The sequence below is a fragment of the Solanum tuberosum genome, unplaced genomic scaffold, assembly GCF_000226075.1.
Source record: "Solanum tuberosum cultivar DM 1-3 516 R44 unplaced genomic scaffold, SolTub_3.0 scf00136, whole genome shotgun sequence".
Lineage (NCBI taxonomy): Eukaryota > Viridiplantae > Streptophyta > Magnoliopsida > Solanales > Solanaceae > Solanum > Solanum tuberosum.
Genome location: NW_006239061.1, coordinates 867,975 through 885,516, shown reverse-complemented (window position 1 = coordinate 885,516; position 17,542 = coordinate 867,975). Strand labels below are relative to the sequence as shown.

The window sequence follows — 17,542 nt, the reverse complement described above, 5'->3', positions numbered from 1 at the left end:
GGCGGTGTTTGCTCTCACCTTTTGATTTGTCGATGTTGCTCGCTTTGCCTAGATCTGACGGACCTCCGGCAGAGCCATTGCAAATTTCATTTTTTCGTCCCTCCGACTAATAAAATTTTGAAGAAGAAGGCCCTCAAATCGTCAGAGAGTGAAATTGTTAGAAAAAAAATTGTGACTAATTTGGCCACAAAAAGGCACAAACAAACTACTTGCAAATAACACCAATTGCCATATTATTGTAGCTGCATCCTCTATACAATAACATATAATTTTCTAAAGCTATTACATTATTTGCATTGAATCAGGTTGTTTGCGGCAGTTGATACTCGTTAATAAGTGGGAGGTGGGTGGGGGGAGATTAGGGTTGGAGATTGGAGGAGATGTTGAAAGAGAAATATATTTAATTGTTATTAAAATGTTAATTGTGAAGTTTAAATGTAAGGATAAGTAATCAATCCTAATTTTAAGGGATGTGAGTATCAAATTGTATCTTCAATAATATATGGTATAAAATATTAAAAGTGGTACTACATGTAATTGTTTGAAAGTAGAGATAATATTAGTATATATGATAGTAATGTATGTCTAATAGAGTAGTTTATCCATAAATGAAACGTAATGATCCGAATTCACTCTGATGCCAGGTGTTCCCTTATCCTTAACGATCATGTGTACATGAGAATTTTTTTCCCAATACAAACCCTTATTCTCTTTTTCTGTTAAAAGCTTGCTTTGAGATATCTCCTGAAATTATCAAAAGGATTATCCAAAATAGGTGTGCAGAATTCCAATTAATATATTAGATAGTCATACTTATCTTATAGGTGTTTTGGCAAAAATATTTTTCGTAAATCCTCGTCATTTAAAATTAATTCTGAACGAACATTATTTCTATCTGGCTTTGACTTAGTTTGTGGAGGCCACTAAAATGACAAGACACACTTGGACATGTGTTTTGCAAATGAAGTTGTGACCATTTAACAATTTAGGAGCGTATTTGATCTGGTAATCAACTACTACAATTTCAAAATTGCCTCATCTGAAAAGTGCAGTAATAAAAAGTTCAAAAGTAATTTGTCTATATGCTTATATATGCAAAAAAAAAAAAACTTATGATAAAAATTACTAGTTAACTACCCCGCTACAGAATTGGAAAGGACACCACCAGAACACAATTTCTTATTTGAAAACTTCCAATTATTAACTCAGAGATATAGATACAAATTAATTATATAGGCAGAATGAGCATAGAAAAAGTGTTTGATGCGAATCATTGGATCGTATTCTCGAGGAAGATAGACAAGAATTAAAAAAAACGGAAGCAATACAAGAGACAAGTATGAAACTAGCAGCGCCTACGCCTTCATTTTATGATGGAACTGGAAATATCTAGGTCCAAATTCGTCTTTCTGCAGAAGAATTATATTAGAGCTTGAACCTTGTGTTAGTGTTGAATTTTTCAGAAGATGATAACACTGGTTCCTGCAAGGTTTAAATGTGATAATACAAAATCAGATCAGCAAAATATCCAGTAAGCCTTACAAATAATTAATTCTTATTGATGAGAATATCGTGCTTTTAAATACTCGAGGTATATGCATATACTGTACTAAACTGGTAAATAAAAAACATTCTGTGTAACAATACAACACAAGTTTTTCCAATTTCTAGACATTTTCCTGAAAACTAATAGTTGAGAAGAGGTGCATATATAACTAGTTTAACTTTTAATTGCTAACAATGTAATCTTTTTACACTAACAAATCACCTGAAATGTGATCAAAGGTAACTGTCACGACCCAAAAAGGCCCACACTTAACCTTCTAGGTGGGCGAACCAACGAATGCAAACCCCAACTTATATTAGTTTTTCAACTTATGCACTACGACAATATATAATGCAGAACCTCAAACCTAATTAAAAACTATTCATAATAAGCGGAATTAGTAACCTGGAAAATAAGATAATTAGAAGCCCTCTCCTAGCACTGATTGTGTCAAAATTCGTTTAAATTGTCATATAAGTTACCAGATCCTAAGAACAATAGCATTAGTATAATTTCGAGAATGAATATTTCAGGCAGAAGAGTTACCTGGTCTATCTTGCGTTGCAGTATCTTCAACAGTGGACATCTAGCTTTGTTAACATTTTCGATTGCCTTGTGCATATGATCAAGTAATCCTTGGTATGTTATATCTGGAATTTCCCAGATAGCTTTAATAAATGTGTAAGTCATGGCACCCATCATAGTTTTTTCAGCAGAGAAAGCCTGCATTATATTCATACAATAGTAGTTGAGGATAGGATATATAGATCAATCATATAAAAAAACGATCAAAGGATTGAAAAAAAATAATACAGAGGTATCTGCAGCTAGTTGATTATCCCTGCAGGCACTGAAACCGAAGACCTTACCACCTTTCGTACCCTTATTAGCACCGGATGGGGGTCTGTTATCAACCCATCTATTCCTGTTAAAATTCAAATAACTGATATAAGATTCTCTTATTTAAAAATGATTCTGAAGATTATCAGAATGATGAACTTTTAGATGGTATAAGAACATACTCTTTGTATACCCAAGGTAAGTCAAGAACAGTTCCACTATGACAAGCGTCAACGATAGCATGAAGTGTAACACCTGGAAGCAGTGGTTTAACAAGAATATCATTGATGTCATTATCACTGATCATGCCATTAGTCCTAAAGTCAAGAGGACAGATCGTTTCATCGAAACCATCTAGTTCATCATCACAAAAATCAGGTTGTCGTAAGCCATGTCCTGAGAAGTAGAACACCAACGAGTCACCTGATTTAAGGTCTTCCATCAACCACTTGAAAGCCTCCAGGATGTTTCTCCTAGTTGGAGGTTTATATGCCTCTTCTTCTGCAGGAATTGTTTCATTCAAAAAGTAAGGTACAAATATATATTTCTTACTCAGGCGGATCAAAAATTTAAATTTAATGCGTTCAGCCTTTAGTTTATTTTAACTACTGAACCACATTTACTGATATATATGTGTGAGTATATAAAACTAGAAAAATCTCAACAAGTCATAGATCCTAAATTCATAATTTCAAATGTAAAAAATGTTCAATACTAAGAACTTTAAAGGTTTGAACATATCATATTTAAATCATGAATTCGCCTATGATCATACTGTCAATAGAGAAACTGGAATTACCTGCTAGAATGAGAATGGAATCATTTGTAAAGTTAAATTTCCGAACCAGCAAGTCACTCATGCTGTGTACATCATGCAATGTTCCTCTAAGTCTGAATTTCTCCTTCTTGTAAGTCACCCCACAAAGAAGTGCGCGCTTCCCACTTGGTGCTGGCTTTGTGAAAATAAGAGACAAACGTGGACTAACACTGGGAGAAGGAGATCGGCTGTTCTCTCTTGAGCTGTTTCTCCTAAATTTATCTCTGAATCTTCTCATTTTAGAACTGAATCTACCATGTTCTTGGATTGGCAGTGACCTCTCACTATTGCCTAGTGGAATCATATTGCCACACGCACAACGAAATAGTATACTTTGTGGTGGCAATGGCAGTTGCTTTCGACATTTTTGACATACCATAGACATTGCAAAGGGATAAATTAAACTAGCTCTTCTTAGGCCTCAGTAAGTAAAGTCAGCAGACCATAAGTAAGCACAAGGATCACCAAATGCATAAGTTATTGAAATAATGTGAAATTGATCAATGTTTTTCTAACTAATTAATAAGTAAAAGCAGGAAGATATTCATAAAACATTTATCAAAATGTGAACATGAGTTGTTCCACTAAACCAAAAGTAAGACATTTTCTAATTGTTTTCTTTTTGGTTGATTCTCAATTAAGCTTGTCCCTGCATTTCTATATCATTGAAATTCAATTGACGATTTGATGTGTGAACTAGAAGAAGATGCCACTACAGAAGCAAGGGATGAAACTTTCTTTTTGGAAAGTAAAGATTCCTATATAGAGTGGCTTAGAACAGTAGCATATTCTAAACCTTGCCTTGAAGTGAAAAATGAACAAGTTATCTTTAGACTTGATCTTTTACTGTCCTAGATTGGTCGATTACTTGATCTTTTACTGTCCTAGATTGGTCGATTAATTGGATCCAAGTACGAAGAAATTGATTGAAGTTGACATCACATTGAGCTCATGCTCGTACAACTAGCTGCTGTAAGATTGAACGGATGTCTGTCTATATATTTCACCATGTTTACATATAAAAGGAATAAAGTGCTTTCTTCTGCTGCATATATAGATGAATTTCACTCTCTTCTAGTATTCTAAATATAATTATGTTTATGAATACTGGAAGGGATAGTTTATGGATTTAACGTAACCAAATGGTCAAAAAGGCTACTTTATTCTAAGCTTATATCTAAAGCACAATTGTAAACATGCTTTTCATAACATATAATATAATCCCTTAACAAAATATAAAGCATTCTCCAGAAAGCCCCTCCTCTTTATGATAATCAAGATTCTGACAAGCTCAATGACATAAATTTGTCCAATGCAAGTGTAAAAGTGAGAGGGGAAGAGGGTCTATATTATATTTGAATGACCAGCAAATGCAAGTGGACTGAAATACTGTGCCCCTTTAGTTTTGAACATTCACAATAACAAAATACTTTTCTTCTTCTGTCCAAAAAGGACAACGAATAGAGTGTCATGGGAAAAAGGAAAGGATCTTTCCACAGCCAAATTTCTTACTTTTAATGTTCCTTTTACATTTATAAATGAAGGAGAACGAACAAGATGCTCATCTTCACAAGTGGACTGAAATACTCTGCCCCTTTTGCTCCTTCTGTTCATCGACATATAACTGTTCTCTAGTCTAGTAAATGGAAAACACAGAATTTAAGGCATCATCCAAGGATAACGCAAAATAAAAGGGTACATTTAAAAAATGGCATTGATGATGCCTAGATTCTAAAGAGGCTCATAGAGCTAATCAGTGACATACATAAACAGATATATACACTGTTTAGTTTCATACATAGAGACCCATCTTCTGTCTTCTGTAATTTAACATACCAGAAAGAGGAATATTACAAACTACACTATTCCGTGGATGAATTTACAGCGAACTAAGTATACCAGCTAAAACTGTCTCCTAAGAAAAGAACACATGCATGCTTTGTAACATCCATCTCTTTAGGCGGAAAATAGACCTGCATCTTCTGTAATTAAGATGATAAATGTTGAGTCAGCAAAATAAGCTTGCCAAAGAATAAGCTAATTCAGTGTAGTATTTTAGCAAGAAAAACTCGCTGCATGCCAATTTTTCACAGTAGAGACTTGTGAAGAAGGAAAGAAGTAGCAAAAATATTTGTTTGTTACTGATTGCAGCTAGAACTTAAGCAAGTCGAGGGATTACCATGTGTATCAGGACATTGAGCAGCAAGCACCACAAGATGGCCCAGTGGAAATCAAAAACCGTGAGGACTCAAGGAAACACACTCTCCAGATGTCCAGATATTTTAGTCTTGCAGTCTGGACACATAAATCCAATTGAATCTGAATGAGCTTCAGTATCATAAGCTTCAAGCTTGAATTCTGCTCTGCACCACACACATACTGTTGAAAGTTGATTCAATTCTTCCATGTTTAAGATGATTCCTCCAGAATCAAATCCAACCGATGCAAAAGCCTCTTCCATCCTTGCATCATTACCCAATCCAATAGAAGTTGCGGGTAAAGATGAAGATTCATGACCACCATCAAAGCTGTATTCAAAATGTTCTATCTCATCCAGCCTAAGCTCCTCAAATCCTGTTCCATTATCCAGATTCTGACCAATAGCAGAAACTTCGTCATTGTCCTACCGAGGTTTTAGGAAAAATAAATTACTAACCCGTGAAATTAGGGAATTAGTTGAACAAGAGTGAGCAGGAGTTATAGTATCTATAAAACAAAATAATCGTGAACTAAGCTAATATCCAAAACCTTGCTGCATAAAAACCCAACAAAACAGCAATCTGCACATTTGAAATTGCCAATAACAGCGATAGTTCTCAAAGAATTAAATCCTTTCAAACAGTCAGGATAGTGGAACTAATAACACAAAAGTTTAGATTTATGTAAGCAACACAAGAGGATAGTAATATGTTCACTACTTAAGTAGATGCTACAATGAGTGAGACAAAAAGTTTTAACATCTTAATGATTCCTAATGATGATAAACTGACCGATAAAAAGGCTTCTTCCTTGGTGCATCAGGTGGTTGGGTTATCAATGAGGAGTAAAAACAGTATCCAATGTTGATCAGACAAGGAATGTAATTAGAGGTTTGGTAAACCCTGAGAGTAGAGGTGCTGTTTAACATAAAAACCTTTTTCTGGATGTAATAGTTGTAGGCCCGGCAAATACATATTTTTTTTTTTTTTGATGACAACGCCCGGCAAATACATATTTTGGACACCCTTATCTTCAATCTATATATTTCGTTTCCAGACAAACTGAAGTAAGCACATTATAGCTTTGGCCAAATTGATCTGAAATTGTCATCCTAACCAAGTCATAGCATTTTTCTTTCTCACCTATGTTGGAGATGAACAAAAGACAAAAAAAAGGCCCTAATACAAAAACCCCTAGGCAAGATAACCAAATTAAGTTTTGAAAATCCAAAATGATCAGGAATCAACGGAGTTGATTATTTGTCAGGATCTCAGAAAAGGAGGAAAATTCGTTTGAGCGTTGCTTGATGCATTTTTTACAGGATAAAAACAAAGAGCAAGGTCGTCCTCAGAACTATGAGATAAATGTATGACCTCCACAGATGCAGTAAAAGCATTTTTACCTTACTAGATCCTGAAAGAATGCCAGTAGAGTTGTGGAATGATTGCACCATAGGCTCTGAAAAGCCAGCTAGCCGATCTCGAGTAGCATTTTGCTGAAGAATGAACTCCATAGTCTCAGATTCCACATCATTATTTGCTTTAGTCAGGCTGTACCCAGGACAAACTGCTTGCTGGTTATTCCCATCCTTCTTCATGTCATCACTCTCAGGGTGCTCAAAAGCACTATGAGATGGTTGCACCGTAGACAGCGAGAAAGTGGTTAACCCATTCAGAGTAGCATCTTCCTGAAAATTCAGTTCCATAGTTTCTAATTCAGCATCATTTGCTTTAGTCAGGCTGTTTCCCGTACCCACTGCTACCTTATCAGTTCCATCCTTCTTCACGACACCTTCCTCAAAGTGCTCAAAATTATTATGCAACGACCGCACCATAGAGACTGAAGAGTTAGTTAATGCATTCTGACTAGCGATTTCCTGAAAAGTTAGTTCCATGGTCTCAGGTTGAACATCATCATTTTCTTTTGTCTGCTTGTTTCCCAGACCCTGCATTACCTTGTTGCTTCCAGCCTTCTTCGCATCACCACCCTCAGGCTGCTCAGAATCATTGGTTGAGATCACTCTCGGATTGAACTTGTTGGCCAAAATCTCACCACTCTTATCTTTATCCACTTGCACGCAGGTATAATCAGGCAGATTTCTGTCTTGTTCAAGACATGTTTCAGCCTTAAATTCCTTGGTATCTGACAATCCAGTATCAGTGTTTGACCTCGCAACTTGGTCAATGTTGGTAGCCATATTTCCATCCAAGTCCATTAAAGTACTAGATGGCATGCTGCTGTCCTTGGTCGCAGGTCTAGCACTAGAAGTTTCTACAACTGCATTTTGGGCAATTTCAATTAAAGCATCCATTTTACATGTCCTTGAAAGCAACTCATCATGATGTGGAGATTGAACACCCTTGTCTGCTGCAACAGCAGCAGCTATATCCACAGTTCCTCTTGCATTGTTTCTCACATGGACTCCTACATGACCATTGTAACTACGCCGTTCTTCAAACACCTTATGGCAGAACTGGCATTCATATTTTCCATCTCTAATTATGACCCCATCACTAACAGATGGCCCAACCCTGTACCTTTTTGTGGTCCGCTGGTGAAATGAGAACAGATGCTGCAAATATGCATTCTTTTCTTCAAACATCAAGTTACATTTATAACATTCAAAAATGTCTTGAACTTTAACCTCAGGGAGATTATCCATCTCCATCAAGCAAACTTCACTCAGATGTAGGTCTAGAGTAGATGAACTGGGTACAACTGCATGTGCAACTACGGCATGCTTTGCCACATCACCTTTTTGAAGCGAATGAGGATTTTCTTGGATGTCTGTTGACAAAACCAAACTGGTATCACTGTGGAAGTTAATCACACTTTTAGCAACAGCGTCATCAACCTGCTGAGCTGGCTGGTTTGCTTCACTAGACAAAAAATGGGACCGCAAATATGATGAAGCCTCTTTGCATGATATAAACTGTTGACCAGTAGGGCTAACACAGAAAATGCCAAGTAAGAAGAAAATACTGGACTTAGCCACAAAACAAGAGAAGGGCAGTAAACATCTTATAGTTAGGACAGCATTTACTTGCACCAAGCTGTGCAGGAGCTTATTAAAGGTAGATTCGAGATTTCAAGTTAAAAGTAGGTTTCTATTAATCAGCTAAAATGAGTTCCATGTGAAATTGTGTGATTATCTTAATCTTTGTAATTATGATAAAACTGGTTATACTTCAATCTCTGCTAACGCTTGCATAGACTAATTTGAAAATTGGCATCTTCAAGATGAAACAAAATAATTTTACCTACTTAACGATCATAGAAAATTCAACAAATGGAACTATTCAATCATTCCTATTGTCCAGCATGTAGGCTGCAATATGCTTAAGATAGGGATACCATGAGCTATGGACCCGGTTCTTGAGGAAGAAACCTGGTTGCTGCCATGCTATCCCAATAGCATGCATTGTATCAGTGCATATACTTTCAGGAATCAAATAAAAAGTATGCACAAGCTCATTGAAGAACTCAAACTTTTCACAACAAAACATGAAATTTCATGATACTTCAACTTACACGTGCAATGATATTTTAACACATAAAAGCTGTGTAGATCCTGTGTTATCAAAAGTGAAAAGCGCAAAAAAACTCTAAGGTTTGTAGGGGCTTTAAGCGCAAATTTGAGAAAAGACACAAATGGAGAAAACATAAAAATATGTACGTGTTTAGTCCAAGACTAATAATTATAAGCATGAAAATAAATATATGGACAAAGAAATTGATTGTTTTCATGATAAATTGAAATATCAATGGTTTAGCATCACCACTTCAGAAAATGCTCATTCACAAGGAAAAGTATGTCTTCGAACTTTGATGACGGCAATGAACCACATATTAAGCGAGGCAAAGCGCTCAATGCGTTCTGAGCCTCGCTTCAGAGCTTAAACGCGCCTTTGATAACACTGCATAGATCTAGATAGTTTTTAACAAACATGCATCAGAATAACCATTAGCATTTTTTTCAATCACAAGATTAGCAGTCCATATTACGCAATTTCAAAGCAAACAACAATAACCCGCATAACCATAATGCATAAAAGCTTATAAACGAACATGTAAGTAACAAGCAAAAGTAAGTTAGTAGAAAAAGTTAACAACCTCACAATTCTACGACAATAAACCCAGACGCGACCATCCCGTCTACGTAGGGCTAGCAAGAGCTTCCAACCAATAGGCAATGTATCACCAAACCCACTAGCATCAACATATTTCCTCTTCTTCCTTCTGCTACACCACTGCCCCTCCAAATCCCTAACAAAACCGAGTACCTCTTCTTCAGTCTGTAACCTAACAGTCCTTTTCTCCAATTCTCCACTGTATAATTTATCCCCATTATTCTCCAAATTGTTTAAATCCACCACCTCACCGTTTTTATTCACAATTTCCACCCCATTCTCTTTCAGCTTCTTGTTATCCTTAGGTTTCCGTCCTCTCTTCCTCTTTTTGTCAGGTTCATTCATCAAAAGTAGGGTATTTTCTTGAATCCCGGAAGTAGCCGGTTGTGTAATAGGAGGAGGAGGAACAGGCGGTGGAGATTGGGAATTGGGATTACGAATAAAGAACTTAAGAAAATGAAGAATTGCGTGGTTTTCAGGGTCGGAAGTAAAAGGGGGTTTGGGTTGTGAAGTTGAAGGATGAAGACCGGGCACGCGAGAACGGTGGTGTTGGTGACGGAGACGGGAATAGGTTTGACGACGGCTTCCGGCGGATTCATTGAAGAGGGACCGGTCAATTTGGGGAATAACGACTTCGTTAGTATGCCGGAGATCGTAAGCGGAGTCGGAGCAAAGGGAAAGTGCGTGGAGTTCAGATTGGGAAAGTTTACCGATGTCTATGTGAGCCACCGCTTCCAACTTTGGGCCACAATTCGGTGCAACTGTCGCCATTTCCGGTGAAAATTCCGACAGAGGACAATAAGGTGGTGCTTTTTACGAACGACTTACAGGTGACTCCATTGTCCGGAGTAACATAACTAAACGAAATGATCACACTTTAGTTTATACTACATTGCTTTCCTTGTCACATTTTATTACTTTAAAATATATATATTAATTTTATAAATTAATAAATATCTTGAAATGAACATTTTTAAAAAGGTTGATAATTAATACGAGACTAAGAGAGTAATAATTAATAATGATGATTAGTCAAATTCAAGTCGTCAATGTTTGTAAGTTGTAACTTTGTAATATAAAGGGTTATTTGATCCTCTGAATTTGGAAACTAATCTGGATATTAAATTTGAGATTATGTTTATCTGCTATTTAATTGTATATATTAAATAGAAATTTTGATGAAAATTTTGGCATTCTATCCCATGTTGGGTAAAGGGTCATTTGATCCTCTGAATTTGGAAACTAATCTCAATATTAAATTTGAGATTGTGTTTATCTGCTATTTAATTGTATATATTAGATAGAAATTTTGATGAAAATTTTGGCATTCTATCCCATGTTGGGTAAGAAATAATAATGTTAAGCTTGTAAAGAGATAATCTTATTTTGAACCAGATAATGAGAATTTCTAAATAGAGATGAAAAATATCACTAGTACATTGTTCTTAAAAATGGAATGAAGGCAAATACGTTGTTTATGTTGTAAAATTAAAGCAAAATAAGACAAGAAATATTGAAGATGAAAGCAATAAAAATAGGGAGACGAGAGATTGGAACTTTTCTTATACAAGTGTTCACCAAATCTTTAAGTGTATGCAATATGAACCCTTATGCCTCTATTTATAGTGTAACATAGAGGCATACAAAAGGTTAGTCATAAACATGACAATAATATGAATATAATGGAGAAGGTTATAGAAGTGAAAGGTTACAAGAATAATGGTTATAAAGTTGGAGGTTATGGTTATTTTCATAATGGAGGAAAGTAATGAAGATAATGGGAGAGAGTAACTTCTTGGTGTAGTGGACATCCACGCTATACTATTTTATAACACTCCCCCTTGTATGTCCATAGATAATATGCCTCGTTAAAACCTTACTAGGAAAAAACCCAGTGGAAAAAAAATCCTAGTGAAGAAAAAAGAGTACACATATCTTTTAATACACTTTGAATGTTGCCTTGTTAAAAACCTTACCAGGAAAACTCAATTGAGATAAAACTATGGTAAAGGAAAAGAGTACAACGCATATTTTTCTCCCCCTAATAAAACTTTTACTTTATATCTCGGAGACGATGCATTCCAATCTTATATCACAACTTCTCAAATATTAATGTTGGCAATTCTTAGTGAATAAGCTTACAAGATTATCACTTGAATGGGTCTTTGAACGTCTATCTCACCATTTTGTTGAAGATCATGTGTGAAAAATACTTTTGGTGAAATATGCTTTGTCCGATCTCCTTTGATTGTATCCTCCCTTCAATTAAGCTGTATATTATTTTCGTATATAGTGGCTGGAATATCATTTTCAAAAGAAAATCACATATTTTCTGAATATGATAGATCATGATTCCAGCCAAACACACTCCCGACTTAATTCATAGATCAATATTATTTCTGCATGATTTGAAGAAATGGTTACTAATGTTTGATTATTTGAATGCCAAGATATTGTTGTACCTCCATAGGTAAATAAATAGCCCATTTGCGATCGAGCTTTATGCGGATCAAATAAATATTATGCATCTACATAATCAAATCATTTCTGACTCAGAGATTGATCATTCAATTTTATTGAAGCTCATCTTTTCTTTTGAAAGAAAATCACACATCTTCTATGTGTTGAGTCACTTGCTTTGTTAGTTTCTTGTCATAACTTGAATGATAATATGACAATTCTTTCACATAACTTTCGTTATGCACATCAAATAATCTTCTAGCATTTGCATAACCAACAATCTGTAAGTGCACCAATTGCACTAATACATGGCATTTTAAACATTTTCATGAGATAAAAAAAAATCTTTCTCCGTGTTAAGCAATCTCAAAACCATTGGATACTTAATGGAATTGTTTTAAGATCTTTTAAGTCCTTCAAGGATTTTCATATAACATTCATCGTCTAGTTAGACATAATAATCATTCATTATACATATTCAAGTATTTCAGCTATTGCCAGACTAAAATAAGTCTCATTGCATCCACCACTGGAGAATATATCTCCATTTAATAATGTCAGGATTTTTGCGAAAATTTTTTATGCCCCGAGGAACAAACCGCACTTTATATCTTACGATTATACTTCTGCACAATGATTTATTTGTACCACACTGACATTATATTTTGATCCATGAACTATAAGATAAAAAACATCACTTTTCTAAGTGAAACAAAATATACTTGAATAGTGCCAATCATTTATCTGTCCACACTATATGACATATTCGAATTTAAGATCCTCGTAATCATTTATAGCATTGAGTGCTACTTCATATCAAATATACCGTCGACGGCCATTTTGATATCGATTTCATTACGACATAACTTATCAAGATCTCTTCATTTTTCATCATATTCAGGTAACTCAACCTTTGTCAAGGTTTTATGAAGTGTTATGTCATAGTGCTCTTTCAAAGCACTTACCTCATTATCATGACCATTTTAATGATTTGCTCCTCTCCTTCCTCAAGGAATTTTACGTTTGGAATCGATTGGTCTATCACGCTTCTAGCGTACCATAGACTTTGTCATTCAAAGACTATTTATTGGAGCATTTGCAGCTTAATTAAAATATTGGGTCAGCAAATACTTCTGGCAAATTATTTGCAACATTTTGCAAATGAATTATCTCTTGAACTTCAAGTTCACATTTTTTTAACGAGGATCTAGATAATTCACCCACACATAATATTCAGCTGCTAAACATATCTCCCCCTAATGTTAGGAAATCTAAATATTTACCCCAACCTTATTTGGGAATTCATCTTTGTGCGTGGTGGAAATCATATGTGCACACATCAAATTTTTAGATGGAAATTATTTGGTTCCTGACCTTGAACCAATTGTGATGGGAGATCATTGTTGGCTTGATGCATACATGTTAAATAAACTCATCTCATACCAAATTTTATTTGAGAGATTTGTTCTCATAATCAGTGGTCTAGCTATAATTGGAGGCAAACCATTTCTGCTAAATCAACCAGTATAATCATAATTTTATAGTTTGAAACTGTGCTCTTAATTTAACAATTTGAGCAAACAGCCTTACAAAAACCAATTTGTAAGTTGATACAAATGCACATGTGACCATACCATAGATGCATCTATTAAATCATAATAGTAAGCGGTCCACATGGCAAGTGAACGGGTCCATATTCACCTTTTTATATGTTCTAAATAATTTCAAGGGATACAATCCCAACCTTAGCTGGTACAATGATCATTTTATCACGAGAACAAGCATCACAAGAGAATTCTTGAAGAATCTTTTATTTCTTCAAACATATAGTCACATGAATTCTCAATTTCTTTTGCATCAAATTTGAATTGAAATGGCCAACCGATTATGCCAACTGATATTTATTCTAGTAAACTTCTAGTTTACTTTTGCATGTGATTCCATCATCATGCTCATATTTGTATACAACAAACAACGGGAAAAAATGGGTAATCTTATACTTTGGTTGTAGTAATTGAAGATATTAAATCTTCCCATAATTTATAGTCTCAATATAATATTTTTTTGTTTTCAATTCTTCGGGAACTTAAAAAGTTTCTTTTGAGACTTACTACAACTCCAATATTATGAACAATTTTATTCCTCCGGATAGTAACAAATTAGCCCTTTCGGAACTCTCAATTAATTTTGTGTACTACCACAAATTTCACAACGTCATTCTTATGGTGACCATCTCCTTCAAGGAGAAAATTATTATTATTGTCATGGTTAAAAGTATCACATGCAAGACTTGTTTCTTGACAATCAATGACAAATTTGTGTTGCCACACAATAATATTTATTTTGGTCATGGCCACAACCTTTATAGGAAAGAATTATTTCTTTCTTTTGTCCTTCAATAGTTCATAATTTAACATACCACAATATTTGTGTAGTACTTCAAATATATGACTAAATGACCATATATGTCAAAATATTTCTTTTCAATCTCTCAAACCTCATGTAGAGGTGAGAAGTGACATTTATCCAACAATACATGAACATGTTCTTATCCATAAGAACACAAGTCACATTTTCTTTAAGAAATGGACCATAACCATTTGAACATGCTCCATAAGTTTTTATTAGAAACTTATTGTCATACTTTCGCATTTATCAAATTAATGTGACTCACCTCAACATCACTTTAAGAGGTCAAATGTACCAAATGTACTACCACTTTGTATTCCTTTATTTTGATGGAGAATTTACAAAACTTTCAAATTGGGTTGCACAATCAATAATGTGCCCAATAACCTTTCATACCACTTTGATGGCCAAAAATTACCTTCACATTTGAAGGACCATCTTAAGAACCCATAATGTTCTTTATTTTAATTACCACAATGATGACCATTAACATTTTACCATACTCATTTTCATACATTTAACCACTTGTCATTTTCAGACACATTATGTCCTGCTACCACATTTACATAAGAGAATGAAGCAAATTAATTGGACAAATTTCATGACTTTTAGTCAAAAATGTATTATATTGTGTTTGTCATCACCATATCATCACTATGGTGCATTAGGACTTAAACTTCAATGTCTTACCCATATAAAGAAAGTCTTCGCTCATAGATCGATGGGACTTGAACCCAAATTCATATCATCATGGTGCACCGAGACTTATAACTCGATGTCTTATCCACTTGGTGCAGTGAAACTTGAATTCACCGTCTTACCCTCAATCAATGTCTTAATAAACCAAATGCATTACCAAAAAAAATAAATATTGAATACCATAGATATAATCTAAATTCGAATTAAAATTAAAGAAAAATGAACAAAATTAATTAATTAGAACATCATGTTGGAACCATATAAAAGTCTCAAGTTAAAATAAAATAAAACATTTTAATAGTCCCTCTCAATATTGTTATGAAGTTATCATAAATTACTAACCATTTTAAAATAATCACAAAACAAATTTTGTTAGTACAAATAATATATAGGAAATGAAGTATACCTTGCCGCCGAAGAATTACTAGGATAATTCATAAAAATGAAGAAATACCTACCATTGATTCTTGACGGAGAATGAGCAACTCGTGCTGATAACATGTTCTAAAACTAAAGCAAAATAAGACAAGAAATATAGAAGATGAAAGCAATAGAAATAGGGAGACGAGAGATAAGAACTTTTCTTATACAAGTGTTCACCAAATCTTCAAGTGTATGCAATATGAACCCTTATGCCTCTATTTATAGTGTAACATAGAGGCATACAAAAGGTTAGTCATAAACATGACAATAACATGAATATAATGGAGAAGGTTATAGAAGTGAAAGGTTACAAGAATAATGGTTATAAAATTGGAGGTTATGGTTATCTTCATAATGGAGGAAAGTAATGGAGATAATGGGAGAGAGTAACTTCTTGGTGTAGTGGACATCCACACTATAATATTTTATAACAGTTTAAAAATTAAATTTATATATTTAAGATCTAAAGAATACCCTAAATCATTTTTTAGAGTCAATTTCCTAAATGGTCACCCAAGTTTAGGAAATTGCCTTGAAATAACATTTATATTTCATTTAAGACCAAAATATCACTCAACTATCACTATTTTCCTCCAAATATACTTGACACTTCAAAAACCTCACTCTCTCCTAGTTGGCATTACATGTCATTGAAGTCTTTTTTTTAATAATAAATTAATTTAATTCATTAAACTCATTTAACTAAAATAATGATCATATTATTTTTAAATATATATATTAGTTATTAAGAATAAATTTTCATACTTAAGAATCTTTTATCATAATTAAACTTTTTATTCTTTTATGTTATGAAGAATAGATTTTTAAAACGTACTATAATATCATCAATTTTGAATACTTATAAACACATACATTAACAAAAATATTGATATACAAATCACTCATGAATGCTAACTTACATCAATTAATCATAAATTGTATAATGAATCAATAATATTAAAGATCAATTAACTATAACAATAATATTAATAGTGTATTTTGAAATTGATGCTTACAATTATTTTTTTTGAAAAAATAGAAAGTGAATAATATTATATTTTTTATCCTAAAAAAAACTAAATACCTCAAAAGTCTCCTTCTATTCTAGTTGATATGTCACGTCATTAAATCATCATTTAAAAAATAAAAAATAGATCTATTTAATTCATCAAACTTATGTCTCTACAAAAAAAATATATAAATTACATGAGAATTTATGAAGATTATAAAAAAAAAATCTAATTCCTTTATATATTCTTACCAAACAAAATTCAATGAAAAATTCTCTTTGTGCAATTATTACCTGGAAATTTTTAAAATTCCTAAGTAAATTATTTGAAAATTTTAAGCAATTTTTTTTCCATAAAAGTATTCAAATAAATTTGTAAGGTTGACAAAAAAATTGGTAAGAAAGAGAAAATTATTATTTAACTTTTTTTTAATTTAGTTTTTATTTTTATTCTTTTATTCTATATTATATTATATTTTAACTTCTCATACACTTAAACACCAATATATATTCTTATATCCATCCCAAATTCATGAAATACAAGTAATAATTAATTGAATTACCTATTTTAATTCAATAATATAAATATTATATGAGATTAATATACTACTAAATAAAGATCAAAATTTTATTTTCTAATATAAATATTATTCACTTTCTATTTTCTTTTCAAAAAAAGATATTGTAAGTATATATGGATTTCAAAGCACCCAATTAATTATTTTTAATAGTTAATTGACCTTTAATATTATTGATCCATTATATAATATATGATTCATTGATGTAAGTTGACATTCATAAGTGATTTATATATCAATATTTTTTGAATATATTTATTTATAATTATTCAAAATTGATGACATTATGGTAAGTTTTAAAAAATTATTATTCATAGCATAAAAAAAAAAATTATGATAAAAGATTATTAAGTATGAAAATTTCTTCTTAATAAACTAATATATATTTTTAGAAAATAATAAGATCATTATTTTAGTTAAATGAGTTTGATG

The 17,542-nt window shown here is 33.1% G+C and overlaps 2 protein-coding genes across 4 annotated transcripts; both read right to left on the bottom strand.

The window, feature by feature from the left end:
- Positions 1-1,173: 1,173 nt before the first annotated feature.
- LOC102606441 (metacaspase-1-like) lies at positions 1,174-4,146 on the bottom strand. 2 transcript variants are annotated; one of them, XM_015310651.1, is made up of 5 exons: positions 3,186-4,146; positions 2,569-2,887; positions 2,360-2,471; positions 2,093-2,269; positions 1,174-1,409 (listed from the first exon to the last, which is right to left on the bottom strand). In XM_015310651.1, exons 1-5 carry the CDS (start codon positions 3,586-3,588, stop codon positions 1,356-1,358), a joined length of 1,065 nt encoding a protein of 354 aa, XP_015166137.1. In that variant the 5' UTR covers positions 3,589-4,146; the 3' UTR covers positions 1,174-1,355. The 2 variants fall into 2 exon arrangements, with proteins under 2 accessions (XP_015166137.1, XP_006351855.1); XM_006351793.2 differs by having other exon boundaries at positions 1,174-1,482; positions 3,186-4,138.
- Positions 4,147-4,881: 735 nt separating this feature from the next.
- On the bottom strand, positions 4,882-10,422 carry LOC102605647 (uncharacterized). Of its 2 annotated transcripts, none has more exons than XM_006351706.2 (4): positions 9,516-10,422; positions 6,805-8,350; positions 5,383-5,826; positions 4,882-5,185 (listed from the first exon to the last, which is right to left on the bottom strand). In XM_006351706.2, exons 1-3 carry the CDS (start codon positions 10,301-10,303, stop codon positions 5,452-5,454), a joined length of 2,709 nt encoding a protein of 902 aa, XP_006351768.1. In that variant the 5' UTR covers positions 10,304-10,422; the 3' UTR covers positions 4,882-5,185; positions 5,383-5,451. The 2 variants fall into 2 exon arrangements, with proteins under 2 accessions (XP_006351768.1, XP_015166136.1); XM_015310650.1 differs by having other exon boundaries at positions 5,383-5,796.
- Between the last annotated feature and the right edge of the window lie 7,120 nt (positions 10,423-17,542).

What these genes read in the sequence shown, in the direction of transcription:
- LOC102605647 (XM_006351706.2), bottom strand. Translation starts at nt 10,303, where the DNA reads ATGGCGACAGTTGCACCGAATTGTGGCCCAAAGTTGGAAGCGGTGGCT. An exon ending in TATTGTCGTAGAATTGTGAG is followed by an intron (nt 8,351 to 9,515) that starts GTTGTTAACTTT and finishes TTTCTGTGTTAG; the next exon opens with CCCTACTGGTCAACAGTTTA. An exon ending in TTCTTTCAGGATCTAGTAAG is followed by an intron (nt 5,827 to 6,804) that starts GTAAAAATGCTT and finishes AAACCTCGGTAG; the next exon opens with GACAATGACGAAGTTTCTGC.
- LOC102606441 (XM_006351793.2), bottom strand. Translation starts at nt 3,588, where the DNA reads ATGTCTATGGTATGTCAAAAATGTCGAAAGCAACTGCCATTGCCACCA. An exon ending in TTACCTTGGGTATACAAAGA is followed by an intron (nt 2,472 to 2,568) that starts GTATGTTCTTAT and finishes GAATTTTAACAG; the next exon opens with GAATAGATGGGTTGATAACA. An exon ending in AACTAGCTGCAGATACCTCT is followed by an intron (nt 2,270 to 2,359) that starts GTATTATTTTTT and finishes AATATAATGCAG; the next exon opens with GCTTTCTCTGCTGAAAAAAC.